A 27,592-nucleotide genomic window follows, 5' to 3' on the forward strand; every position below is an offset into this window, starting at 1 on the left:
TGAATGAAATAGCCTTTATTAAAACTTTACAGAAATTCATTATTAATTTTAAATACTATGGTGGTTTCTAGTTCTTTCTTTAAACTACAAAATATTGTACAGTAGAAACTCTATTTGCATTAACTTTATTTCATTTCCCTTTTATAATCCAGGATGAGCTCTAGGAGATCATACTGCATCCACATGTTGTAATACAGTGTGTACTCTGCAGAACACTTTTGGGTAATAAGTCATTGTAAAAGCATTCATTATCCAGCACTAAGAAATAAACATTAGAAAAAAACAGGAATCTGGCACCAGCAGCACAAAATCCACAATGAATGAGCTATTGAAAGCAAAGTGCAATGTTTGAGTGTTATAACTCGCTGAATAGCATCAAACTGGTGAATAAATCTTTTTTTTTTTTTTTTAAAGTGAGTAAGAGTTCCGGGTTATGGATAATCACTGATGATACTTTTTTTCTTAACATTTGCAATCATTCATATTTTTTTTAAACAAATACTACCACAGCAGTCGGAGCCTTGGCATGGTAAGCAGCATATTATTCCATCTTTGTCCAAAGAAAATCATATAAAAATACAAAATAGCTAGAGTGAGAAGAATAGATTTGCCAGCAGCAGCTGAGGCTACATATGAAGTAGTAATCATTTTGTAATAGTAAAGAAAGTAAACGTTATATATTTTACAGAGTGGCACTAAGAGTTCAGACATTTTTTAAATGGCCCACCAGAGTCTCTGCTCTCAAACTTGAAGACTGTGTGGTCACATGTGGTTGGTCACGCTGCACAGCACTGTGGAGTGACTGAGAGACGGCTGGCTGTTACTGACTTTGTTAGACTCCATGGATGGGAGCGACCCCACCCCTCCTGTCACCTGGCTCCCCCATGGCCTCCACTCGGGTCTGGCCCTCTGGCTCTGGGGGCTGAGGCTGCTGCTTCCGTCAACCGGCTTCTTCTTTTCGTACATCCCCCTTATCGCTCCGTTTGGCACGGTGGAGGCAGAGGTCTGATCCAAGTGCTCGGCTGAGACCAGAGGCTGCCGGTCCTCCTCCTCAGAGATGGCAAACACTGGCACACTGATGTGATCCGCCTCTCCCGGGAACCTCTTCCCGGCCTGGCCACTCTCGATTTGACCCTGGGTGGACGAAGGAGAGCTAGGGCTGGAGTCTGAGGGGGAGCCTGGTGCAAGAGTGAGCCCGGCAGCCTTCGTTGAGTCTGCCGTCCCAGAGAGCAGGCCAAAGCAGTGCCCTGTGAAGCGGGAGCGCCGCAGGTTGCTTACAGAGTTAAGACGCCGCTGCCTCTGAGCGGGCTGTGCGAGGGGGTAGGAGGCGTTGCTGATGCAGGAGTCAGATATGATGCTGTTGTCTGCATTGGCCTCCAGGTGGATGTCAGAGAAGACCTTCCTGCTCTCGCCCTCCCTGCAGTCAGCGACCAAAATGGATGGAGTCTGGAATAATGTGAAACAGTTTGTGCATGTATTAAAATTAGTCAAAAATAATGACATATATTAATAATAAACTGTTTAATAATATACTTAAATATAATATACTGAGCTGCAGTAACATTAAACAAAAACGTGTAGTTGGCTTGGAAGTTTTTAAAACCAGTACAGAGGATAATTTGACCCCAGTATGCACGTTTCTCTGATTTCAGGAGGCTGAGTGACAGATCTCCTTTGTTTTGATTGTCTGTCTTTGGTTCTCTTTGTGAGGCTTTTAGGATGTTGTCTTGTCCACGACTCTCCTGAAAAAGAGGTCTTGTATCTCAATGAGAATATTTTTAGAAACCAGACATGATTTTCCAGGGAATTTTTTTTCCCTCGTCTTTCGTGATCACCTCAAGTCTTTTAACTACAGCTCTAAAGGGATTGCACAAATGAGGGGTGAGTCCTGATTACACCAGATAATGTTTGCAGTCTGTCCTTGTCGAGGACGCTCGTCCAAAAATGTCTGCATTGTTGCGTGCAACATGAAGTTATACGATTATTATTCTTTTTTTGGGGAAAATTCCCATTAAATTAATTAAGGCAATCCACCCGACACTTGAACTCTTTGAAGCACAGACTTCATCCGCTTTATAAATGACTGTGGGTGCAAAAACACAAAAAGTTGTTGAAATCACTTTAATCTGCATTATAATGTGCAGCCCTAATGTCTGCATTGACTGTTTAAAGTCTGTTTTCAGATCTATCTGTCTATACTAACGCTGTCCACCAGCTTGGTGAAGGGACTGTTGGAGTTCCAGCTGCACCACTTCTTATGCAGCTGCGGCAGAGGAGGGAGGAAGTCCTGGAAGGTGCGTACGCTCCAAGCTCTGGGTCTGGAACAGTCACTGCTGCTGTCCTTGGCAGGCCTGGAGCCATTTGGTGAGGCATTGGAGTCTGGTGAGGGCCAGTCACCTGCGGGGCCGGGACCAGTGTCACTGTGCCGCAGAAACCTCTCCCGCTGCTAAGAGGAAGAATGCATCGATTAATTCAGATTGTTTGACATGAGAGGTCTGGGTTTTGAGTAGCGTCAGTAGGTTCCAGATATTTGCTAAAAAAATGATTTCCCTTGGAGACCAAAGGTGAAAAGTAAAAGATGGCAGAGAGAGGATAAACAAACTAATTAGGGAAGAAGATGACCACACATGAACATAAATAACTTGCATATCAGAGGCTGCATTATGCTCAAGCACTCAACTGCAGCTCGAATGGTCAATGACCTGCACTGAGAAGCGGGCTCGTTATTCAATCATGCACGCATCTTTGGTATTGAGCATCTATGGAAAGACTGGACCGAGAACGAACCCACTGCTCAAACATAGGGATAATGATATCAGGTAACAAGGAGAGGAATCAGATCTGTACACTTCACTGTTGATCTCAGACACCATGAGACACACGTCATACAAAATGAGAGACATTGATTCCCTTGCTGCCTAATAAAAACATCATGGCCAGTAAGAAAACATTTTCAACTTTTTTCATCCTGCTGATTTTAGACTCTGTTCATGGATTAAAAAAAAGAACTGTTATTGATCAGCTTGGTCTGCTCAAACACAACAGCCAGATGAGCATGTTTTAATAAGTTTACTAAAGCGGTGAAGAGAATAGCTCCGGCTTTGGAGCGATTTAAGTCACAATTCTGAGTATGCATAAATTGTTGCTACTGCACTGTCCATTGCAGGCCCAAACTAATGTCAGAGGAAGTGTGATTGAACCGAGATGTGTATAGATTGTATTTGCTTGAGGGGCGAAATGTGATTGACAGGTTAGATGTAAAGCAACTTTATCCATGCTGATCGGTCAGCTGCTGTTGATCAGGGGAGGGGGTGGGTTTTAGGGGTTGCAACCATTAGAGTACGAGTCCAGATAATCCTTTTCACAGAGTCACTAGCAGCTAGCTTTGTCTAGACAAGAATTAGCTAGGGGGTTTAGATAAAATCGACTAAAGCCCCATGAACACAATGGCAACTTTTGGATTTGACACACAGGGTTAGACATCAGCTACCAAACACAGTCACTTAGAAAACACGGTTCCAAAGGTCGAGTCTGAGACCCTTATTGGGTCATTCTCAACCAAAACTGACGATGATAACAATAATAATAATAATAATAATAATAATAATAATAGCACAAACAGTAGAATTAAGTCTGAGGGGGAAGATCATTTTGATCCAGACTTGACCACTTCACATTGCCTACAGCACGAAAGGTTTTAGTGTTCCCTTGTGATATTGTAACTACATTAAAGCTGTTTCTCGAAGAGGCCCATTGCAAAAGAAAATGTTCTCAAACAAGGGTTCAAAGTTTCAGGTCGACATATTCGAGGATGTGTGGCATCAAAAAACTCTGCCATGGAACTTCCCTCTGGCACTGACATCGAGAAGATGAATTTGGCTTTTTTCAAAGACTTTGCCACTGTCAGCAAAAGCAACATCCCTCAAACATTATTTCCATTGACGTCTGCATTGAGGACACACACACACACACACACACACGCACACACATGCGCACACACGCGCACACACACACACGGGCAGACCACACACTGCGGGCCAAAGCGTGCATGACACACACAGACACACAAACACACAATTGGAGCTGGGAATCTGGCTCTGTAGATAATACTCCATTAGACGAGCCTGCACAAACGCTTGCCAGTCCTTCAAAAAGCTGCCAGAGTTGTTTTATGCCAACTCTTATTCCAGGAGAATACAAAAGGGAGAAGAGACAAAAAATGTTTGCTCAAACCGTTGCCTCTTCCTCAATGCTCCGCACAATTTTTAATTATCCTCATTTCCCATTTATGTCCTCATCGTTTTTATAGTTTCAGGTGTTATCATGTGTATGCCAGTACACGGTGTGGGTCTTATTTGGGACACTGGGTCAATTCAACATGATGAATGCCCCGTCACCTCTGATGTGCATTTGTTCAGGGATCATTTCCCCAAAGTGAGGAGATCACCCACTGAGAGTTCGACCTAGCGACGACCATGCTAGTGGCTATGTGTAGCATTAGCAACTGTAGTGATGTCATCATGATAACATACTAACAGTTTCATTGATGATGTTTCACAAGGTTAATCTCAAACATGTTGACGCATTTCATGTCATGTGTTAGCATGCTAGCATTTGCGACTAAAGTACCTTATTCTAAATATCAATATACATAGAAACCATGGTCTGCAAAAGAGGTTTTAAATGCACCACGCCTTGATACTGACTAAGAGGTCATTGTCATCTTTATGCAGGTGTGTAACCTCCAAACCTGTGTTGTGGAAGGCAGTACAATCTCATATGAACATCACCAGCTATAATCATGTAGCTTTAAAGGACTCCTGAATATTTAACTTTGAAGCAGGTCAGGTCTTAACCAGGAAATATGAAAGATAACTATACAGCTATCCAAATGGGCCTTACTGTGTGAGGTGAGAAAGGTAGCCTGCTCGAGCTAGGGGCTGAAGACACTATGAAAACCTCGTCTGCTCCAAGGTCGAGTTCGGTCAAACCGCTGCAGGACAGGTCCACCTCTTCATTCTGGGAAACGTCTCGACCAGCACTGACTGCAGAGACAGAAACATGATCCGACATCAAATAAACTTCAGACATTAACGTTACTATGAACAATTCAATGGAGCCAGGAAGGACGTTTAGAGACATATTAGCAAAGAAAATCTAGGTGAGTTTGCACATGCTAGTTCAAAACATTGCAAACAGTGGTGACTCATTTAGATTTCTTCTGAAGTCCAAGTTTGTCGTTCGAAATCTGATGGAATGTTTGTACTTACACAAAGTCTAAAAGAGACTAATTAGTTTGAAAGTCGAGTGGAAAGACGTGCTTATTGTGTTAGCTCGTGTCACTATCTGTACTCGCTCATATTTGATTAAAGGCAACCGTTAATACATGTTTCGTCAACTTTTCTTGACTTTGTGGGGTTATTATGAGTTCGGACATCAATATAAGGGGAAACAGACAAGAAGTTTTTCTATACCAGTCAACACTGTTTATAGCATTGCTATTCATCTACTTTTTACTACCAGGAGCGTCCTTGACAACAGTATTCCAAAGAAAACACAGGTTAGCTTTTTTCCTGTTCCGATTCTGACCTACAGAGGCACAAAAAAGGCATTCTTTCCCATAAACCCAGGATCTGCTCTGCTTCTCCGTGTTTCTCTCCACTTGCTTTAGCAGTTTTCCTGCCACCAGCGATGGATGTGACGTTATTGTGACGTCTATTTTACGCTGATCTCGAAGTCAAGGCTCCACGTTTCTTTCATGTTCCCTTCAGTCTTCAGGTGAAGAAGTACGGCCTATAATAATGAACTGCAATTCCAAAATGGTTCACTGAGTTGGCGAGCCTCAACTCCTTCAATGTTTATAAGCAGAGTGTTTATGTGTAAACTCTTTACACCGTGACTGGAGCACACACAGAGGGGACTTTACTCCTCTGTTGTTCAAACTACTCCCAGGCTGGGAGATTTGTGGGTTAAATGCCACAACCCACAAATCTCCCAGCCTGGGTTCAGTCCCACAGAGAGAGAGAAGCGTTCTGATTGTTCCAGGATCTCTCCAACACTAAAAACATTGACGACTACAGACCCACCCAGAGTTCACGGAGGGTTCCTGGTACACAGTTTGTTTTAATTTACAGTAATATATCCTGTTAGGTCATTTTTCCTTGGAAAACTCCTGGTTGGCAAAAAGATTTACTGTTGAATGTTTCCAGAAACAGCTTTGACAATTTGCTTGGGATAAACAGAAGAAAACTGTTTGCAAAATGAACACAATATGGAGAAAAAGAAGGAGCCCCCCCCCCAGAGAGATACTAAGCAGCAGAAAATTAAATCCTCCAGTGTTTGATTTACAAGGCAACAGAGAACCATATATGACGCTATATTGACAATATTTCTTTTTATATCAATGCTAGTCCAACAGAATGACAACATCAACAAAGCAGCGTAAGAACAACACACTAAAGAACAGAAAACTTAATGCAGCCGTTTAATTACGTGCACAGAGATCGTTGGGGTCGCGTGTACACAATCTGTGCACCGTGCAGCAATCACCGGATATAAACGTCCTTTTGGCTCGAGATGAATTCTCCAGATAATATCCTGCGGCGTTCTCACATCAACCCACTCCAACTTGCTGGGAAAAAAATACTAGGGGTCTGCCAGAAGAAACTCTGGGTGAAGTCCAAGTAAAAAATGTGTTCACACCTAAAGTCCCTCCTGGAAATATCAGAAGTTTTTCAGTAGATTTCTGCAAGTGTGAAAGCCCTAATTGAGGCACATTCCTCGAAACCTCAAGTCTTTACTGTTGAATGACAGCACTTAAACTTTATCATGTCATTACTCTGCCAAGGAAATGAAATAATAGCAGACATTTATTGCTGAAGGTGTTATTATCATTCCTAAAATGATTCTAGTCCAATGTCTAAACATGTAAATATAAATCAAAATGAATGACATCCACAGTAATGTGCAATTATGGGCTCTGGGCTGCAGCAATATCACATATCTTTGTATTGTGCAGGAGGAACTGCAAAATCCAGACCAACCAGGACATACTGTACACTGAACATTTTCAGCATGAATAATGTACTTTTTGTGCTTTGCTTAAAGCTGACATTATTGGAACAACAGATAATTATTTCTCTTGTGTCTGTGCAGGTGTGTGTTCTCCTAACCTGTGTGTGGCAGGCTGCCATTGTTTTTCTCTTGCTCTGTCGTCGCCTCCAGGTTGGTCTGATTCTCAGCGATCAGCTGCAGTTCGCTGATCTCCGCCCTAGTGCTTTGGACCCCCTCTGGCACCTACAGCACAAAGCAGTTCATACAGTAGAAATGGCCACAGAGGTTGTTTTGGCCTCCTTGTCTCAGAAATACAACGCAACATGGAATGAAATGACAACAACTACAAGAAATAACATGTTCGCCAAGGATTCAAATTATTCCCTACCTCTGGTTTCATCAGTACCACTATTCTTAAGCTTTATTCAATCTGTACTGACACTATGCATATATTGTGCCGCAGCTTGTATAAAAACATTTTGGTGTTCATCGTTTTTTTTTAAGTTGTTAGCTTTAAAGTGGATGAAATATTTTTTGCCTCTAGTTTGTGATTTGCTATTAAAACATTTTTTGTTTTTCAGTGTCATTATTTAAACTGTTTTATTTATAATCATCAAAAGGAAAATTAGCTAATGCAGGTTAAACACAGACTATATAAAACATGGACAAAGTCTCAGTGATGCTTGTTTCTGAAGAGGTGCTCTGATCCAAATCAGGGCCGGTGGCATGTTGTGAAGTCTTTTAACTTTTGAGCAATCTAAAAATAGCCTCCCTTTCCTTATACTTACAGCCGCTTTTAACTCTGTAGATGTGTTATGGAAATATCCCAGCAATCTTAAGGGAGATATATCATATTAAACGTAACGTGAACCTGTGAGTATACATGTCTGTGGTGAGCAGAGGAGCGGCGTGGCAGCAGTGGACAGGGTGAAGAATAAAAATAAACAAAAAAAATAAAGGAATAAAGAAAGACATGTCCAGTCATCTCAGCTTGAGCTTTGTATTTTTTTTTAAATCAACTTTTGGTCTTTATGCCTTTCTTTAATGGTGAACAGAGTAAGGAAACCTGAGAGAGAGGATGAGGAATGACATGTGGAGAAGACACAGGTCGGAGTTGAACCCATGCCACCCGCTTGTATAGACTTGGTACATCAGGTGTGATCTAACTGCTAATCCATCTCTCTGTATTTTTAAAGGATTGTCAAACAGAAAAAAAGGCCACAACAAAAAGAAGAAGATGGATAGAGTCATGTAAGAAGGAGAATGGAAGACGAAGTGGGAAACAAGAGCATGTTGTATGTTATGTAATGTACCTCAGAGTTGCTGGATGCACAGGAGCTTGATCTTTTTGGACACAGTCTGGGTCTGAAAATACAGTGCCACAGTAATTCAGTTTATAATTACAGACATATCCAGAAACCAGTTGAGATGATTAATGTCCTCTTATTTAAAAATCTGACTCTTCTTCTTCTGATAGTTCTTTCCCAAAAAAAAAAAAAAAAAAAAATCCCTCTGGTGTTCATACTTTGACCAGAAATGTAAAAATGGACACTATCCCATACAACTGTACCGACTGTAACCACCTCGCTTAATATAAAATAGCTCCAAAATACCCGTGGCTGTTTCCCTCCTCAATAGTTGCTCTATTGTGGTGTTGGATGATAGAGCAGGATGCGCCACAATCTCGCATTCACAAATACCACAACTCTAACATTTCACAAAGTGGTTGTTACTGAGAAGTTACTGCTATGTTATGCTTCTTCCTGTAGAAATGCATCACTGTCACTTTTTAACTGCTGAGGACCGAGTTATTTGCCCCACAGACACTAGTGGTCATTACTGTTATATACTTTTAAAACTGAAACAACTACAAACACTGTCAGCTTATGCCCTTTTTCCCATGCATCCTTCAACCAGTGAAGCATGCAGAAATACTTGAGCAAGTTCCCGTTTATTAAAAATTACGCTTACAGCTGAATGGGTTCATTACCGTGCCAGCAACAGGTCAACTGAGGGTAACCCCTGCTGTGACACTTTTCCACCTTCGGCTGTTTTCTGACTGGGGAGAATTAATCACACACACTGCTCCAAACTTGCAGGATTATTTAGCTCAGCAGGCTAGTTTTTTTCCCCCTAATGATTTCTGCGAACACATTCAAATGAGAAGGAAACTGTATGAGAAGAAATCGTAGAGTACTGTTGCTGCTCTTGAGCTTTAATTTCATGGTGATGCATTTCCTGGCTTCTGAATGACTTGTTTTGTTGTTCTTGCTAATTACACTTTCATTTTATTGAACACATGTTTTCAATTTCCTTGACATTAACGGTGAGAACCTGTGGATTTATTGTGCCTAACGGATAAGATGGAGACACGGATATGCATTTGAGATTAACACTAACCTGTTAAAATTGTGTTTTTCTCACAGCAAGCTAAGGCTGACGCAAATCTTAACCTCTCTGGATTTTGAATCAGCTGGACCAGTAGGGAAAAAACAGACACCATGTCAGAACAGATAGTATTACAAATGTCCAAACGTAACCCCCCAGGCTTGGGTGGATTGTCTGTGAGATGGATGAGAAAGAACAGCTTGTGAGGAACACCTTTTATGAGCTGATAATGCTAAACCATACCTACATTGAGTTAATTCTCCTTTTTGTTTCTTTCAATGATTTCCCTGCCCATTCACTCTCATGCAGCCACTCTGTATTTGTGTGCTGGAATCGATGCCAGGTGCTGCACCTTGAATGCCCCTTTCTTTGGCGAGAAAGCGCCACATCAAGGACGCCGCACAGTTGCAGCCAAACCTAACTAATCTCCAAGGGTCACCACATCAGGGGCTGAGGCTTCCAGCTGCGTCAACACAACTAAGTGACTTTGTACTGCATATGCGAGTGTATGCATCTGTGTGTGCACATTTGCTTTCTGACCAGCCCACTTTCATTAATAGGAGAAATCAAATAGACGACTGGGGAACTTTCTCAGAGGAAAATCAATGAGATGCTCACAGCTGTGAAACATTATACTCTAACATTCCAGTGCTTTAAGCAACACAAAACACAAAGAGAAGCTCCAGAGAACGAAGCCAATCAGAGATAGTGGCAAAAAAAAGTACAGTGCACACTGCCTAATTCACTTTTAGAGGTTAAAACTAAATCAGCATAAGTGTTTTTTTTTAAAGTAGATTATTTTCCTAGGGATGATACCTAAGTAGCTGTTATTCATATCAGTAAAACCATACAGTTGTAATACCACTAAGAGCCAAATCCAATGGGAGACGCCTGCTCTATATTTATATTCAAAAGTTACCAAGAAGATTCAGGTTACTAAATCGAGGCTTGTGCCCCACAAGGCAAATGTCATAAAAAGAGCAGCATGTGCATCTCTACTCATCTCACACACGTACATGCATTCGCATGGAAAACATGCTGACAATAGTATTGCTAACAATAAGATGTTGTGCAGGAATAATGATTCTCATGTTTACTGTGATGCTGACAGTGAAAATAGTGATAGTCAAAATGGACATGAGTTCTGCTGAGACTAATTGGGAAAACGTTTGTTTTTTAGGTTGTCTGACATTTAAGGTCACATATTATGCGAAACAAACTTTACCATGTTTTCGAACACTAATTTGTGTCCTTAGCCTGTCAACAAATCCCTCAATTATGAGAAAAGTCCATCCTATATGGCTTTTGTCTGCTCCCACTTTCAGAGAACGCTCCTTTCAGAGGGGGGCGTGGGTGAGGACAGCTTATTTGCATTTAAAGCTACAGGCACAGAAACAGTCTGTTCCATGCTCGGCTGAAATAAATACAATAACAGGATCAGAGTGGATTTAGAACAATAAACTTCACAGGCATGTTTTGGGGAGCTCTGAGACTTAATCAGGAATATAATGTGTGACCTTTAATCAAAATTAAGTCAACCTGACTTCACTAACTAAATTGATTAAAAGGCTTTAAACTTGACGAGATGAAATACTTGTAATTAATAGTCATTGTCTGGAGACCAAATAAAAGAACAAAAGTTCAATAAGTCATTCTGAATAATGGCAGCTATTTCAAACAACATGAATATGAAGATGTTGAGGGTTAAAAAATGTAAGCATAACTTGAGGCACTGGGACTCTGTTAATATTTCAAGAGGAGGAAATATTAGCAACAATTTAAATACACCATACCTTAAAGTTATTAGGAAAACTGACAAAAAGCATCAAAAGAAGGTAAACGTAAAAAAACAACAACATTGGAATCGTCTAATTTGTTATTTTAAACATCTGTATCAGACTTGATTTTTACTGTCGGTGCTACTCTAATTTAACCTGTTAGAAACTGTTCAACTGTTAGAAACATTCAACCAAAGCTTCACCTGGTGGCTATTACATTTTAACTTCAACCTCTGCCTGTGAAAGAGTATGTTTTTAATATCTTATAGTCCTGTAAAAAAAATGGAATATATTACATTTACAAGAGATTTAATCGAAAAAGTTACAAAATGTTTTCTTCCAGAACAAAATTCCACTTTGATTTATAACATCTGCTAGACCAAGTAGTATCTATACTATAATTTAGAACCTTCACAGCTTTCTGTTTCAGTTTGTACAGTAATTGTTCTGTTACCTGAAAATGATGCAGAGGGCACTTGTAAGTATCATAGCGAAGAAGGCAGCGCCACTCACAGCAGCCAGCAGAGAGTCTACCTTCCTGGATGATAGAGCGGTGGCACGACGGTCCCCCCCTGGCTCAGTCAGGTTGTGGTAGTGGAAGAGAAGTGCGAAGCCGCGTCCCCAGTGGGTGGTGGTGATTAACTCCATGATCACCTCCACCATCTCCTGGTGGGAGCCGAAAACCAGCTGGCTGCTTGGAGGCCGGTTGGAGCCGCAGAACCTGGAGGAGAAGGTGATGAGGTCCGAGATGTAAAGGACATCGTGTGGGCAGGCGTCAAGCATCGAGTGTTGGGTTTCGGGGCTCACAGCTGGAGTTTCAGTGAAAAGTGGAGGGGCATAGGTTATCACCTCCATTATTGGGCTTGGATTAGAGCTGGGCATGAGGTCTCCCCTGAGGTGAGACAAGGAGGCGGAGTTTGCAACCTTATCTCCAACAGGCACAGCTCCAGGCAGGAGGTCAAGAGAGGGAGGAGGTGGCGAGGACAGGGCAGAAGAGGCATCTGCAGATCTTTTGGCAGAATTTGAGACTTTGGCAAGCTCCATTTTCGTGGACTGTTCCTGGACCACTACTTGCTTGACCTCCCCATCCTTGGAGAACTGCTGATTCTTTGAGCCATCCCCTACACTCTGAATTGTGGGATCTTTAACTTCTGATGAAGCTTCATCGGACACTAAGCCTCCAGGAGTGAAAGTCACCTCTTCCTCCTCAAAATTAGAGATGGCGGAGAACTGTGCAGCTGAGTCATGGCTTTCAAAGACGTCAAAGTCAAATATCTCCAGAATCAGCTGGTAATCAACAGGCACAAAGAACTGCCAAACACAATGTGTCCCGGAGGAGTAGTTGTAGGGGAAACCAGGAGACAGAATAAGACCTTGGACATCCACCACATCCACCTTGGCACCACATTCAAAGTATACCTGCAATATAAATGAAATCAAGATTGCCATAATCCAAAACCTGCTTTTCAAGTACTCAATCGTAGTGCCTCAATTTTTAAGGTATATTTAAAAACCCATGCTAATTCCCCTTCCTTTGAAAAATAAATGCATATTGTTTTCTTTTTCATGACCCTGTGCTATTCCTGTAGGAAATGAATGTAATTGCTATCATTGTTAGTTACTGAAGAAATTGTTACCAACAAGGTACTGAACTAATGATAAGGGGCAACCAAGTAGCTGTATCTAAGCTAGAAGGCCCTCCTGATGTTGCCTCAAGAATAAAGATCACTTGGAAAGGTCTTCATTTGTTTTCAAGTCTGTTTTGGAGACAGAAAAACAGAACATATTTTGGGGGGCATGGGATTTATGGTATCGTATGTATGTAAAGACTGGATACTCACCAATTCTGACATACACATTTTAGACTGTGTCAGACATTTTGAGTACATTGGTTACTTTAGTAGAGCATGCGAGGAAAGTAAATTGTCTTTCTTAGGAAGGGTATCTGTCTTTTCCAATACTCAAATCTCTTCCACGACAAAGTATCATAAATGAATCAGTAACTGCTCTGTATAGCCTCCGAAATCTACGTAGTCAGTTATTGATCTTTTTTCCTTTTTTGTTTGTTTTTGCTTCTTGTGTTTTAGTATCTTTTTCAAATTATGTAATTTTTATATAATTTCTCGAATCGTGAATAAGGATGAGAAAAGAAAAAAGAAAAGAAAATCTCAGAATCTTTTAATATTTTTGTCTGAAAATATTTTTGGTCAGAGCATATCTAAACTCTTCAGTTAGAGCTCTCCCCAAATACTGCCATGGGTAGGGCTTTTGATTCCCATCTTTGCCAGCTATGCTAGCATTCCTGTGAAAGTTGGGCATTATGTTGAAAAGTACGAAGCAGTATTGTGTTACCCTCCAACCAAATTAAGTCGTGTATTCACATGGAGCACACAAAGTGATTAAGTGCTACTGATTGTCAAAGGAACCAACAACAAAAGGTACCTGTTAGCAAATAATACGCCTCGACTTGTGGTCTGATTTCTCCCTGACATAAACCAGCCTGAGACTGAACTATTCAACCCTGCTGCTCTGCCTTCATCTCAAAGCCTGTGTTTTGCCCGTATTGACTCCTTGGTTAACCCTGGGGTGGGTATTTCTTCAAACATGCTAGCTATAATTCTTTCCAGGTGTGGATGTTAGGGGGACCTGGTCACTAATCAGAGGCAGATGTGCGGCTGGGCCAAAGAGCTAAGGACCAGACCTTTCTAGGGGGGCTGTGCGTTTATGAGCTTTCCTGTTGAAGTCCTGGACAGTGGGAATGACCCAGACAAGCAGACCCCCATGCAAGACAGGTATCAAACCAACAACCGCAGGCGACACTTGTGCTCTGGACTAGGCTAAAAGGATAAGTCACTCATAAATCACTTAGAGAATGTTTATGGGATGGGAGCGAAGAGGGCAACAATGGCAGAGGAAAAACCAAAGTCTATGAGGCCCAAATGGCACTTTGATTGCTCTATATTGACAATGCATTTCCCAGTCAGTTTGTTTTCAGTAGCAAGACTTGACATGTAATTTTCAATCAAGACCCCAAAGAGAGGAGTCAGCAGGAGTGTGTGTGTGTGTGTGTGTGTGTGTCAAAAAGTCATCACCTACCCTTTACCAGGATAAACTGTAAACACTGAATAAACAATACAATAGGTCTTAGCTAAACTCACACTCTCACATGAGAGGAAATTAGCTTTTTTCTTCATTTGAATTACCTCAGCATGTCATGTTACTCTGGTACTCTCATAGCCTTTCCTGGTAGTCAAAACAGTATCCAGCAGCAGTTTGCCTCTCCTAAGGTATTTTTTAAGTTCTCTGAGTTGTTTACTTTCTCCCACAAATTACAAAATATTTGCCCAGGGCAAAACCAGCACTTGCTGCTGATATTTCCACAAACTGTGCAGCTGCACTCACCTCGTGTGCAGCGTCTACGCTGATACTTTAAGTCTGACGCTCCAGGCATGCCAGTGGCTGGCACGGCCTGTCGAAATACTACATGAAATTGTTGGTTATGTCCTTGGGCAAACATTTTGTCTTCCTGGGCAGACAGCAATCTGTAGTATAGAAGTCAGAATGCCTTTGAAGATACTATAGCCGCCTTGTAAAAATCCTGCAATTCCTTCCATTCAAAGCATGACTGCATGTGAGCAAACAAGACAGCATGCAGAGGAGCAACAACAACACTAAACCAACCAACAGTGTTACAGCAGCAACATCATGATTTAGAAAAGAGAGCACACAGTGCAGAATTAAAAAGTAAAAGAGCAGTAACAGAGCTGCAGTTGTTGCACATGTAGTTTTGACTTTCACAGGAATAGATAAAAAAGATTGTCATGCACACAGGTTTTCAATAAAGCTACAATGACATCAGACTCTCAGACTGAACCAGCTAATAATTGAAGAAAGTTTTATTAAGCCAATCATAATTGGGACAGGACTTGTTACCCAGGTTACAAAGGAAACACATACTGTCAGCTGATGACCACAGAAAGTGAATTTGTAGAAAAAAAAATAGTCCGGAGTGTTACAAAAGATTAGATGATAATAAAAAAAAATCAATGTCTGCATGACCGACTTGCGTACTATGTTGTTTTGTATAAATATCACAACTTGTGATATTCTATTCATCACTTCTATTCTATTTTCTTATTGTATTATTCTTCTTTATTTTTGCTTAAAAAGGGATGGGGGGGTAGCAGTAATCAATAGTATCAAATCACAATAGTTATCAAATTGGCACTGAAGAATGGTGATAAAAACGAATTGCCAGAAAGGCATATCGTCCCAGCTAGTATTTGTTATTTTTTCCCAGACTGGCTTTGGAAGGAATTACATTAGCACATCATTAGCTACACTTGCACTGCCTACACACAGAAATTAATGCGCTACAGCAGAGAATTACACGGATGACATTTGAACGGGCCAAATGCCATTCCTGCTGAGGTTAGAGAGAGAGTAAGCCGATTTAGGGTTCACAGTGTTTGCAGTGGGGTTGCGCAATGAGGGGGATCACTTCACAATATGTGGGAATAACAGGGGGAGGAAAAAAGGACAGTGTGTCCCCTTTCAGGGCAATATTGACCAGAGGTTTGTTTATCTATCTTTGCCCCAATGAAGCTTTGCTGGACTTCCCTTAAACTAGGTTTCATTATTTACACCCCAAAATAAATACATACCTTATAACATAAAATGTTTATTAACAAAAAATAATGATGTTACAAATAAAACTACAGCATCTAATTATGTGTAGGATTTTGAATGCTTTCAGATCTCGCAACCTTTCAAACAGAACTGTGTCATGAACAGGCACTGAGACATCTCTCCCACCAGGACAAGGCAGTAGAGGTCCCTACCACCCTGGGGTGAGCCTGCTACACTACACATGAAAGGGCCCCCGAGTGCCACAGTGTCGAATGGAAATGGGACATTCTTATAATGCCAAACATTTCAGTTCTGTTACATCACAGGCCTCTCCAATGGTAGGACACTAATTATTCAAAGCCAGACAATGGGCTGCAACGCTGTATTAGTGAGCCACTCCACTAACGGGGAGGGGAGATAATATTTTAATGAACTGACGTTAATAAGTAGAAGGCAGGCTGGAAGTTTAGCCTACATAAGTGCCTGCTGGTTATTGCGCCCCAGTTGTGCTGCTGACAGGGTATTTCCTGGACAGAAGTAGATCAACTATTCACATAATTGTCTGAAATGACTTGTTCAGTGAAACATCAGACCAGCTGCTGTCATTACTGAGGGGCCCCTCACAAAAACTATTGTTCTATCGTTTTAACTTTGCATCACTACATCCTTTTAAAAAAAGAGTTTCACATTCCAGGATGGGGTTCATAAGTGTGTCTAATTACAACAGAGGCGATTTTAAACCCACTGACTTATGCCAGGAGCTGACATCATTATATTACGTATTTAAACCGTTACATTTTTCCTGTTTATTAATACATAAGAGCTGTTTTTTAAACATGTTTTAGAGCTTTTTTGACTTTTTTTTTTTTGGACAGGACAGCAGAAGAGAGAGAGGAATCCTGTGAGGAGAGAGTGAGTGCGGTTGGAGGTTGGACTTGCACTCAACAGCCGCTGGGACGAGGAGGACTTAACCTCTGTACATGGGTGTGCAATTTAACCAAAAGCCCTACCAGGGACAAGTGTTTTGAATTAGCTTTGGTTAAAAAAAACTATGATGCATACGTCAGATGACTGTTCAAGCTTATCTATGTTTTTACTATCCGTCCTTATTCAAACAAACCTAAAAATAAATAAATAAAAATAACCGCTAGACTCTCTGGCTTGAAATAAGTTTAAGTGGTACTTAAAGCCCTGTCCTCATTCCATATAAAAAAATAACAGTGGTAATTCAAGTTTACCACTGAAAGCAGCAGAGACTGGGTGTAATCACTGATAAAAATGTTGACTTTAACCCTAAAATCCAGAATTACAAAAGCACGTTTGTGATGTTACAACTGGTGCAAAGCCACCTTCTTACGGATCAGCCAAGCAGCCCTGTTCTGCCTGCAACTTCTGCAAAATGCTGCAGCAATGCTGCTGATTGAAAATATTCTAGATCCCAAATCACTCAAATCCCAGCTTTGGTCCACCACAACGTACAGTATGAGTAAAAAGGTGTGATTTATGTGTCATTGGTTGGTTAAAGTCGTTATTTAGCTAGCTAACGCATAAGCAGTCTAAGTATAGCTGAAATGCTGTCAAGCTAAGTTGATTATCCAGCATGATTTATCTTTTTATTTTATTTTTTAACATGAGCGAACCTCTGATACGCTGTTTCTCAATATTTGTATATTGTTATTTAAATCAAAAAGAAGACATCTTAATAAAAAAAATCTGCTCATAGATTCATTGACTGTATAGTTATGTTACAGCAAAAATAAATCATTTTCATCTGGCCTGTATCATTACTAATGTGTACATGTTTACAGTCCGAGTGATGTGTTATACTGAGAGTACAAATGAACAACCTGTGGTGATGTACTGCAATATCAACCAAACATAATGCTGCTAAAACATTCTGCTAAATATTCTGCATTGGCTTCTACACACTACCAATTCAACAGTCACAAGTTGATCACATTTTAAATTTAATTTAATGAGAATTTGTATTAAATATTGACAAGACTTGACACAAACTACAAAAACTGCTAAAGTAGGAGACCAGTGTTAGACACAACAGGCTGCTGTTATGGTACTTAGGAGAAGACATACAGGTACAATAAAAGAAGGCATAGAGATCACGTTTTTCCTAAAAACTCAAGCATTTATTTTTTATTTTGCCTCAATAATTGTAAAGGAAGATTTTTTTGTCTTTTTATAGCCAAAAAAACTGAACATTCACAGCCTCAGCATTTAAAATAATTTCAACATTTATGTCTTCCTATTTCCCTTTTTTCTCCATCGTTATATAATACATACTGATGATTTCCTTTTTCCTCAGGTAACCCTTCTCTCCCCCAGCTCGTATTCACATTTATCTGCTATAACTCGAAAATACCGTACATTTATTTGCTTCTTTCAAACCTGTATAACCTTCAAAAACCCTAACTCCAATACTACCTCCTCCACAAGGTTTATTCTGGTTTGTATTTGACTTCCTGTGATCCTGGAGCCAGCCTCAGCTATAATAATAAACTAAGTCATAACTTATGTAATCTTTTTTTCCTATCTCGTTACAGGAGCTGCAATACTATTCAGACCTAATCACAAACCACACCATGGAGGACTCATTACTTTTGCATTTCCTGTACACTCTAAATGGATATATGGTCTTTAAATTGAATCTCTCTGAATTGATTAGCAACTGAACAACCAAGTGAAAGAAAGTAGCCTAAAATGCCACAATGTGTTTTTTAAGGAAAATCTGTATTTGTTAAAGGAAGCTACAAGACAAGTGTGACATTTCGTATGTGATCTACTCACTTTATTTGCATGCTGTCTTTAACACTAACTGGCATTAAATGTTAAACACTTATGTGTGAAGTACTTTTAAAGCCATTTGTTGCATGTAACACATTGGCTGAACGGTGGTTCAGTAATAAAAGTGAGGAGGGTCCTGGTCCCTGGTTCCATTTGACAGGAGTCTCTCTGTGAGGAGTTTAAATGTTCTCTCTGGCTTCCTTCCACAGTCCAAATGTGTTAGCTGTGGGGAGAAAAAACGTAAGGGAGACCATCAGGTGAGATGGCAGGGGGTACAGCAGAGTTTGGGGGGGGGGGGGGGGGGGGGGGGGGGGGATACAGCTTATATGCAATGTTGCAGATAGGATGTGGGAGAGCTGGAAACCTGTGTGTGTGTGTGGGGGGGGGGGGGGGGATGTATGAAACATTCCTTCCAATTAATGTCATATATCAAAATGGGATACATGACGTTTTAGACATAACCCTGATTTCTGTACTTACTTCTGGTATCTGTATAAGCCATCTTTCTTCTTTCCTTTCTTCCCTTGTTTCTGTCTCTCTTCTTCCTTTCGTCTAAAATGAGGATAATAAGAAAAAATCTATTACATGGGATACATAACATCTTCAAATTGACAGACTGAGAAAAAGAACCACAGAAAATGTGAAAGATGAAACAGATTCATTTACCAACCCCAAAGTGGGAATGCAGATAAACATACATTCTCTTACACATAAATATTTCTATCAATGTTCATGGAAATGTACATAGACCTCTGGTAACTAGCATTGCATTTTTTACCACTACTACCTTTTTTTATCATATAACTTATTTTGCTAGTATCTTAAGATGTGTACATCTGCACATAGCTTTTGTTGCTAACTTAGCTGAAAAATAGATTCTTTAGTTTCTTTGCTAAAGATAAACGGTTTAGTAACCCATAGTTAAAAAAACAAAAAAACAAGTTTAAATTCAAAAATGAGTATAATGCATGATATTCTTCATGTTTAAGTGGATTACGTTTAGATATTTGACTCAAAATATATTGTGGCTTTTTACTAACCTCTAAGATCTGAACAAGCCGTTGGTGGATGAATTTCCAGCGGGAAAGATTCTTATGTTCTTCGTGTGGCTGGGCTGCGTAAGTCATCGGGGCAGTACGCTAAATGGGCGGGGCTTATTTGCAGGGCTCCTGCTGCCGGATCCTGCTGTGCAGACTGGCTCCAAATGACGTCAAAATTGTGAGATGGAAGCTCCCCAAAGCGCCTTATTTCGGCTTTAAGACCGTTGAGTGGGAACAGCTCGGGTGCGCATCCCCTGGTCATAAACGATGCCAAACATGATCTGTCACTTTCATACATTGTTAAACTTCTGCATCCACGTGTTACCTCGCGAGACAACTCAGATATCATCTGACCATGGTCACTCCTTACCTAGTACAAGGGTGACTTAATTCCTACTATGCCTCGATTAAGTGATTGTACAGCATACGTTTTCCCTACACAGTGCCGTTTATTTATTGTTTTTAGTTTCCATTTCCAATGAAGCTCTTTGAAACGTTTTGTAAATGACTACAAGCAAAATTTAATAGCTTAACTTGAGGCTGGTATTTAGTTTTGAGCCCAATTTGTTGCATATAGGTGCAAAAGTGAAGAAAAACACAGTAGTCTGCTGTCTGACCTAACTGTTGGCTGATTTTTTTTTTTTTTTTTAAACCACCCAGGCTTACGACACCCCTGTGAAAACTCTGCAACACGAGCTGCTGAAGCACTGTTACCACACATATACACTCAAACATATGCACACGCACACACACTATGCCTCTGATGCACAAACAGCCCAGGACTGGCTCATAAACAGGCAGACGGGCCCCACAAAAGGGGGCAGGAATCCTCACCAGCTCTGTTTACTGGAGGAGAAAAGTGACACGGCTTCACAGACTAACACTTCCGAAGCAGCCGTCCACTCGGGATGCTTTTCAGTCACACATAATCTCCCAGATCTGGACTATCATCGTCACCAAAAAGGGTCTGTTGCGTCCTGAATTTGTTTTTAGTTTATTTAATATAAAAAGGTGTTTGACATCTGATTCCAAAAAAGGGGCAAGAAATGTATTTAAAAATAGCACGTTGACAGGTTGCCACATACTCTACCTTTTTAAGACAACTACATGCAAGAGCAGACATAAAGAATAAAAAATATGAATGAATTTGAAATTAAATCAGTGATAATCAAGCAGCAGCCTCGAGTGTAAAAAAAATAAAGACAATGAAGAAGTCCAAAATAAAGTGCAGTTACTTGAATGTCCACATGAGGCTTTTTGCAAAAGCCCCAAAATGACATAAACGACCATTTATTGCTTATATTGTCACAAATACACAACAATAAAAAGGAACTAAAAATTGTTTTTTTTGTGTCTTACAGTTTTTGCTCATCCAGTAGGCAACTTGACTGGCAACTTTATTGAATAAGTTTTAAGACGATGAAGAGACCTTTCAGATGGCAGGCAAAACATTTTCAAAACCTCAAACACTCCTTTCGGTTAAACTTTAAAAAAATAATAATAATAATAATAATAATTCTTTATTAAACCAATGTTTTGCAGAAAACTGCAGCTAAACACAAGAATGAGATATTTAAATGTTTTTCTCTTTTTTAATGTTACCCAAATCTCTCAAAAAAAAAAAAAAAAACAGAAGAGATAATCCTCCTCCTTAAGTTCATCCTCCACAGCTGGGAAAAGTGCTGATCCTTGAGCACAGGATTGATCACATATCTCCCCTGTGATGTCAATGCCTCGCCTAGTGGGCTCATGGGGTGGTAGCCAGATATGGCCCAGGCATTTCTAAGGGTTCCCTTGTTGATCACTGTAGGGCTTGCTCAGCACATTTTCCCCACCGTGTGCATCATGGGTGACCTCTTTTCGCCTAAGCATGTTTAATGAACACATTATTGAAAGAGCCATTATGGGGCATTCACTGTAGCATGCTCGAAACAGAGTAACACTAGAAAAATATTACCAATGTGGTCCTTCAACTCACACAGATATGTGATTGGGTGAGCGAGGCCAGCTAATGCAGGCTCTCATCGTGACCTACAAATACAACACTGGCTTCATCTTTAAGTGGCTCATTCCACTTAAAAAAAAAATGAGTCAAAAGTAAAATCTAACTCATGAAATACAACATGTCACTTTTTTTCACTGCTCCTTTCAGCTGTTTTTATATATGTCGTTTAATTGCAGATTACTAATTAAATGTTGCCATTAGTCGCAATTCAAAAATATTATCTTTTTAAAAGCCTTTTATTAACATATTTCGTCTGAAAATAGCCACTTGTGTAATATGGCAGTTTTTGAACCTATCAAGGCCTTTAGGGAATTGTGACCTTATCTACGCTTTCAACCAGTGAGGAGATAGCATAGGCTAGCCTACAGCAAAGGATAATTAATCCCAATAAATCAGAATTTCAATGGATACAGCCACATTTCTAAAAACAACCACGGCTATGAAACTAGAAGAACCACTTCCCCATCTCCAGCAACAACGAGAACGCCTAGAAATATAAACACAATATTTTTTTGACAACTGTCGGGAGGATCATTGTCGGATAAGATTGATGTCAGCTAAAGTTAGTTGTCCTCCCATGGCTGCTAGCTGCCTCGCCTTTAATGAATTACCGTTGGACTCCATCAATGATCATTCCTGCCGCCAGATGTCAAAAATGTTCTCTAAATGTCTGAAACAGGGCCTTCCCTATGTAGTTGAGACTGACAGTTATGTGCAAAATTTGTCAATCACAGCAAAATCGAACATGAGCGCCAAAGGAACTGTAGGAGCAGATTATTAATACAATATGCAGGGTGTGTGTGTCTGTCAACTAACGGGGTGTGTCACAATTTCTATATAAGGTAGGAACCTTTGTTCCCGGTCAGGTGTTCCACCCGGAAGGGCAAAACAGTTTTTGACCGCTAACGCTCAGGGAAAGCACGGTTACCTGTGGTGATGTTTGATCTGTGAAATAAGGAAATGGTGAACTAAATGGATAAATTGCAATGGCATGATTAACAACAAAGAAGCAAGTGGACTTTCATTCATGAAACAAGGTAACAACAGCGAGTCAATTAGTAACCATAGGTGCAACGCCTCAGTGGATTAAAGCGTCGGCTTAGCCTCTATAGGAACTGTCACAGATCAGGGCTGCTCTTGGCTGGGTTACTTATCAAACACAAATATCCATTAAAGACTGTAGCTAGATCTACTTTTTTAAATATCTGTCACATGACCAATGACAAAAACAACCGTCCTTAGGTTTAGGAAAGATGATTAGAAGTATCCCTGGATTATGATGCGGATATATTGAGTCACTCTTGCTGACACCCCAAACACCTCCAACCTGGTCACAATTTCATGATGCACTGAAAAAAACTTTGCCTGGACGAATGTTTGTCTAACTGAAAGAGACCCAGCAGAAGTGGCCATGAGAGGGAGCTCTCTTATTGGTTGTCGCACCGACAAAGGGTCAATTGCTTGTTTTGCGTTCACAATTTTTAAAGTGTAAAGAGTGTGTAAATTGGATAAAAGCATGTGATAAAGATGTTGTAAAATAATAGTTCCCCCCATTCAGCTGTATAGCTACTGTAGGACAAGAATAATTCCTTTGTGCTTTTATTCTATTTATATAGGAGAGTTCATATGTAATGGGATGGGCTCAGACAAATCAGTGTGTCACTTCAGCTATCAGGTTTGTTTGGGAGAGAACAGCAGCTTTTTATAGGACAGTGACTTCTTTTACCCAAGTGTAAATGGGGAAACATGATTCATGACAGGTTCATCACTGACTATGACTTCAACATAAATATATGATCTTCCTCTGGGAAACTTTAGTTCCTACTTCATGCTGTGGGAACCTTTTCTGTCCACAAGCAATGTTGAAATGTTAATATTGATTTTGTGCATGTTCGGTTAACAACTCTCAGAACAAAAGGAAGTGATCTTTTCCAATGGACAGCACTTGCCCGAGTGTAATATTGGACATAGGTCAGCATACTTTTTAATCATACTTGTATGGTACTCAGTATCGGCCCAATCTCAAACCTAAGTGTCAGTAAGTGAAAGAAAAATGGTATCACAACAACTGTAATCATAAAATGGGCCAACATTTAAAATCAGGCTCTTTAGTATTTGGGTTGAGAAACTCGTGAAAATGCGTCAGACACCCATTTAAAAAAACATCTAGGAAAACACTGATCCGTGCAGAGAGACCTTATTTAAGTCCAGGTTCAAGATCAGGGTACAAAAATGCGATAAGTTGGAACTAGTTTGTTGAACTTTTGGGGTAAGATAAAAACAAATGCAGCAACTGGAGTGTTGCAGCAAGAATTCTGACCCGCACAAATAGGAGGACCCACATATCCCCTGTTCTGAAAGACCTTCACTGGCTGCCAGTGTCCTTTAGGTTCAGGTTTAAAATCCTGGTTCTGGCCTTCAGAGCCCTACATGGTCAGGCTCCCTCTTACCTTAGTGAGCTGATCCAGCCTTACGCCCCTATGCGAGCGCTGAGGTCTATGGATCAGAACCTGATGAAGGTCCCTCGAGCTCATTTTCGCACTAGAGGTGACCGGTCGTTCCAGGTCGTTGCTCCGAGCCTCTGGAATGAACTTCCATCATCCTTGCGCTCAATTGATTCAGTTGACACTTTCAAGAGTCAACTGAAAACGTTTTTATTTGTCCAGGCTTTTAATTAGTCTCTTTTAGGGCTGCTATGATCTTTGTACTGTCTGTATATTGCTTGTGATGTTTTTAAACCCTGTTTGTGAAGCACTTTGTGGCCCCTGCCTGCGAAAAGTGCTATATAAATAAATTTTACTTACTTACTTACTTACTTTTAAAAGTTGAAAATGTTTGAACTCAAAATCTGATCTTCTTGTGTTGGTAGGGAAACCTGATTCGACAAACTGCATCTGCAACACAAACAGGACAGATTCCCTCACCGTCTGTCTGGCTCTCTGTTCATCCCTCCGTCTCTCTGTCCCTTTCATCCCATCTCTGCAGTGCGCTGCCTCATGCTGTATGTTTATCTGTTGACAGACTGTGTGTATCTGTTGTCCGATAATTCATTGAAGGAATAAGAGAATTCACAGTTCACTGGGGTCCTACAACTCACTTCAATTAGAGATGAATGTCCCCTCTTTCCAGTGCAAATAAAACCTTCAAAAAGACTCAGCAGAGCAACAAAACAAAGATCAAATTTACTCTCCCTAGTCCACAGAGCTAAATTGTGGACTGACAGACTTGGACGCCTCCCATTTTTTATCTGGGGGATAGAATAAATTCCAAGCTTGTTTATGCTGTTCCAAAAATCAACTTAATACAAAAGGGGAGCGGAGGACAAAGACATCATTTACCGTGCCCCCTCAGGCAGATAATTGCAAAGATAGTGAGCACCCTATGCACACAGGAACTAAAGCTGGAGACGCTGACAATTCAATATACCACAGGCCTTTGTTATTTAGTTCTAAGAGTTGTGCTGCTGAGCCGCCATTGTCCATCAGCGGAAGAGGACGACTCATGACGGGTGAAAGCTCCTCCCCGCTAACAATGTGGTCTTGATGTGCTGGAAGTAGATCTGTATAGTGCAACCCTGCAAGGGTGTTACACCAGCCAGCGTTCCACATGGGTTCTTGAATGTCCATCACACTTGATTTAAAAACACAAGAATATGGTGTCAGAAGACTAGGGAGGCTGATGTGTTAGCTTCTATGTGTTTGTTCAAGTTGTCTACATGCTGTAACTGTGCTCCTCGGAAATACACTGACACAGGGGTAGTTTGTCATTCTGCTTGCCGTATTTCTATGTTTACAGATCAAACTAGTTCTAGTGTTTTGTGACCATTGCATTCTAGGTTAGGTGTTTTCTAACAATAATAATGGAAACTTTTTAGGCCTATGTTTTATTGCTAAATTCTGTAATGTACTTTAATCTATAAGCACTTTAAGAAAACAAATGTTGTGTTCACTGATTGGTTTGAAGCTCCCCAATGATAACATTCAGATAGCTTACAAGGGTGTCGTTTTTTCACACACCTCTATTGTGTTTGTTTATTTGAAATTTGTTTGCAACATTCATGTGTTAATAAATAAACAGACTACACTGACTGATACAGTGTTTTCTTAATCCTTGTACGTATATGTAATGAGCCTGAGAAGACTTTACATTCCTGTCTACGAAGAGTAAGACATAAAGAGACGATCAGATCAGTCTTCAGGAGCAGGCACTCCGGATCAATCCCAGCGCTTTCTACGTGTAAACAACAGATCAAGGCGGCTGTCAGTGTACATTGAGAAACTCTATCATCTCCGCAGAGTGGAGTGTTGTTTTATGGAATCAAAGCATCTTTCAAACCTTCACAAATCCACTGAGTGCTACTCAAAGCAGCAATAAACAGCTAAGCCTGAGTAACCAGACAGGAGTGTCAACTCTACCACAGGAGAAGCAAAAACATGTCCCACATGAATAACAGCCTGACTGAATGAAAAACATGCCCAGGAGCAACCCCGAGACTGTGGGCCTTCCTATTTTAACAGACACAACCTTTTGATCACGAAACCTTCGCATGTCAGAAGCAAAGCTTGGGACTATTGCCTCAGTGAGGCAGAAAGGTACAACATAAGGTTTGCATGCTCTCAATGTGTTTCCCATTTCAGATGTTTGGACTCTGCATGCCATTCCCTAACTCTGTGAAGTGCAGAAACATCAAAACATGCCTGTGCCATCAAAACATCCCTCTGCAACCCTAAAGGATATAATGGCTCACGATGTACGAGTATGAACTTTCATAACTTTGCCATGAATGGCAAAGGTGGACTAGAGTAAGTCAGCATGATGTAAGGTGATTAGAGGAGTCTGGCTATGGCTAACGCTGGAGGCTTTTTTTTTTTTTCTCTATTTCACTGTTTTGCATTTTCAAATAACAATATGGCTTATTTGTATGCAGCTTAGGTAAATAACATTGTCCTTTTGAAAATGCAAGCTTCTTCTAAAAGAAAATCCTGCACTTAATTAAGTAGATTAGGAAGCCTACATGAGGCGGATGTGTTGTTGGCTAAATGTCAAGAGCACAGAAACTGTTTCAAATCTCAAAATGACTACAAGACCATTATGATTATAACCGCTTTCGCAATGTCAAACGCAGCGTAGGACCAGGTCCAGTTACGGACCAAACAAAACTCAATAGCAAAAGTTGTTCATTCACAAGTCTATAACTAAGAGTCAAACTGTTTTATGCTTTAATTAATTCACTTTCAAGTCCATCCCATTAATGTGGCAAAATGATAATATCGGCATAAATGTTTAATGCAAAAGTCCTGACCAAATTAAAATGTCATCTCTTGAACGTGTTGATGTGTTAACGCTTCTTGCTCGCGCCTGCAACGAGGTGACAGGACGGACGTCAGAGACTTCAATGTGAAATGTAGTACACACAATGTTTTTGTCTATAAGATGCACGCCGAACTGTATGTTGACACCAAACTTTTCTTAACTCGGTTTAAGTCCCTTGAGAACAGAGTATTTGCCGAGAATCAAACAATCATTAAATATCCAGATTTACGAACGGGGTTCGTTGGCTGATTCAAGCCACAGTTCTGAGCACAGCTCTCAAACAGGGCTGAAGGTGAGCTCATGAAATTATTGTCAGCTTATTGTCAACAAATGTCAACTTACTTTCTGTGCAACGCATCCCATCACGAAGAGTAGATATGTTGTCATAAAAGCATGCCCCCCAAGCGACGTAACACAAGTCATTTTCCTCTGAGTGTTTCTTTTCAATGTTACGCACATTGAGCTGTGTCCCGCTCCTCTGCTTCCCTCTCATTCACCTGAAGTGTCGGGAGCGCGCTTCCATCGTTCGTGGGCGACCTCGAACACAGGACCAAGCCCCCTTAACATACAATTAAGTCAATCATTTT

The 27,592-nt window shown here is 40.6% G+C and overlaps 1 protein-coding gene and 1 long non-coding RNA gene across 3 annotated transcripts; both read right to left on the minus strand.

Moving 5' to 3' along the window:
* Positions 1–27,548, minus strand: LOC306840419 (uncharacterized protein). 2 transcript variants are annotated; one of them, XM_079369697.1, is made up of 7 exons: positions 27,348–27,548; positions 11,674–12,638; positions 8,367–8,418; positions 7,173–7,296; positions 4,903–5,045; positions 2,204–2,443; positions 1–1,446 (listed from the first exon to the last, which is right to left on the minus strand). In XM_079369697.1, the coding sequence occupies exons 1-7, from the start codon at positions 27,462–27,464 to the stop codon at positions 763–765; spliced, it is 2,325 nt and encodes a 774-aa protein (XP_079225823.1). In that variant the 5' UTR covers positions 27,465–27,548; the 3' UTR covers positions 1–762. The 2 variants fall into 2 exon arrangements, with proteins under 2 accessions (XP_079225823.1, XP_079225822.1); XM_079369696.1 differs by having other exon boundaries at positions 2,204–2,446.
* Positions 18,630–19,786, minus strand: LOC306833781. Its single transcript, XR_013780419.1, has 3 exons — positions 19,688–19,786; positions 19,128–19,199; positions 18,630–18,870 (listed from the first exon to the last, which is right to left on the minus strand). It is a non-coding gene; the product is annotated as an uncharacterized lncRNA (long non-coding RNA).
* Positions 27,549–27,592: the final 44 nt, after the last annotated feature.

The sequence above is a fragment of the Symphodus melops genome (genome assembly GCF_947650265.1).
Source record: "Symphodus melops genome assembly, chromosome: 1".
Lineage (NCBI taxonomy): Eukaryota > Metazoa > Chordata > Actinopteri > Labriformes > Labridae > Symphodus > Symphodus melops.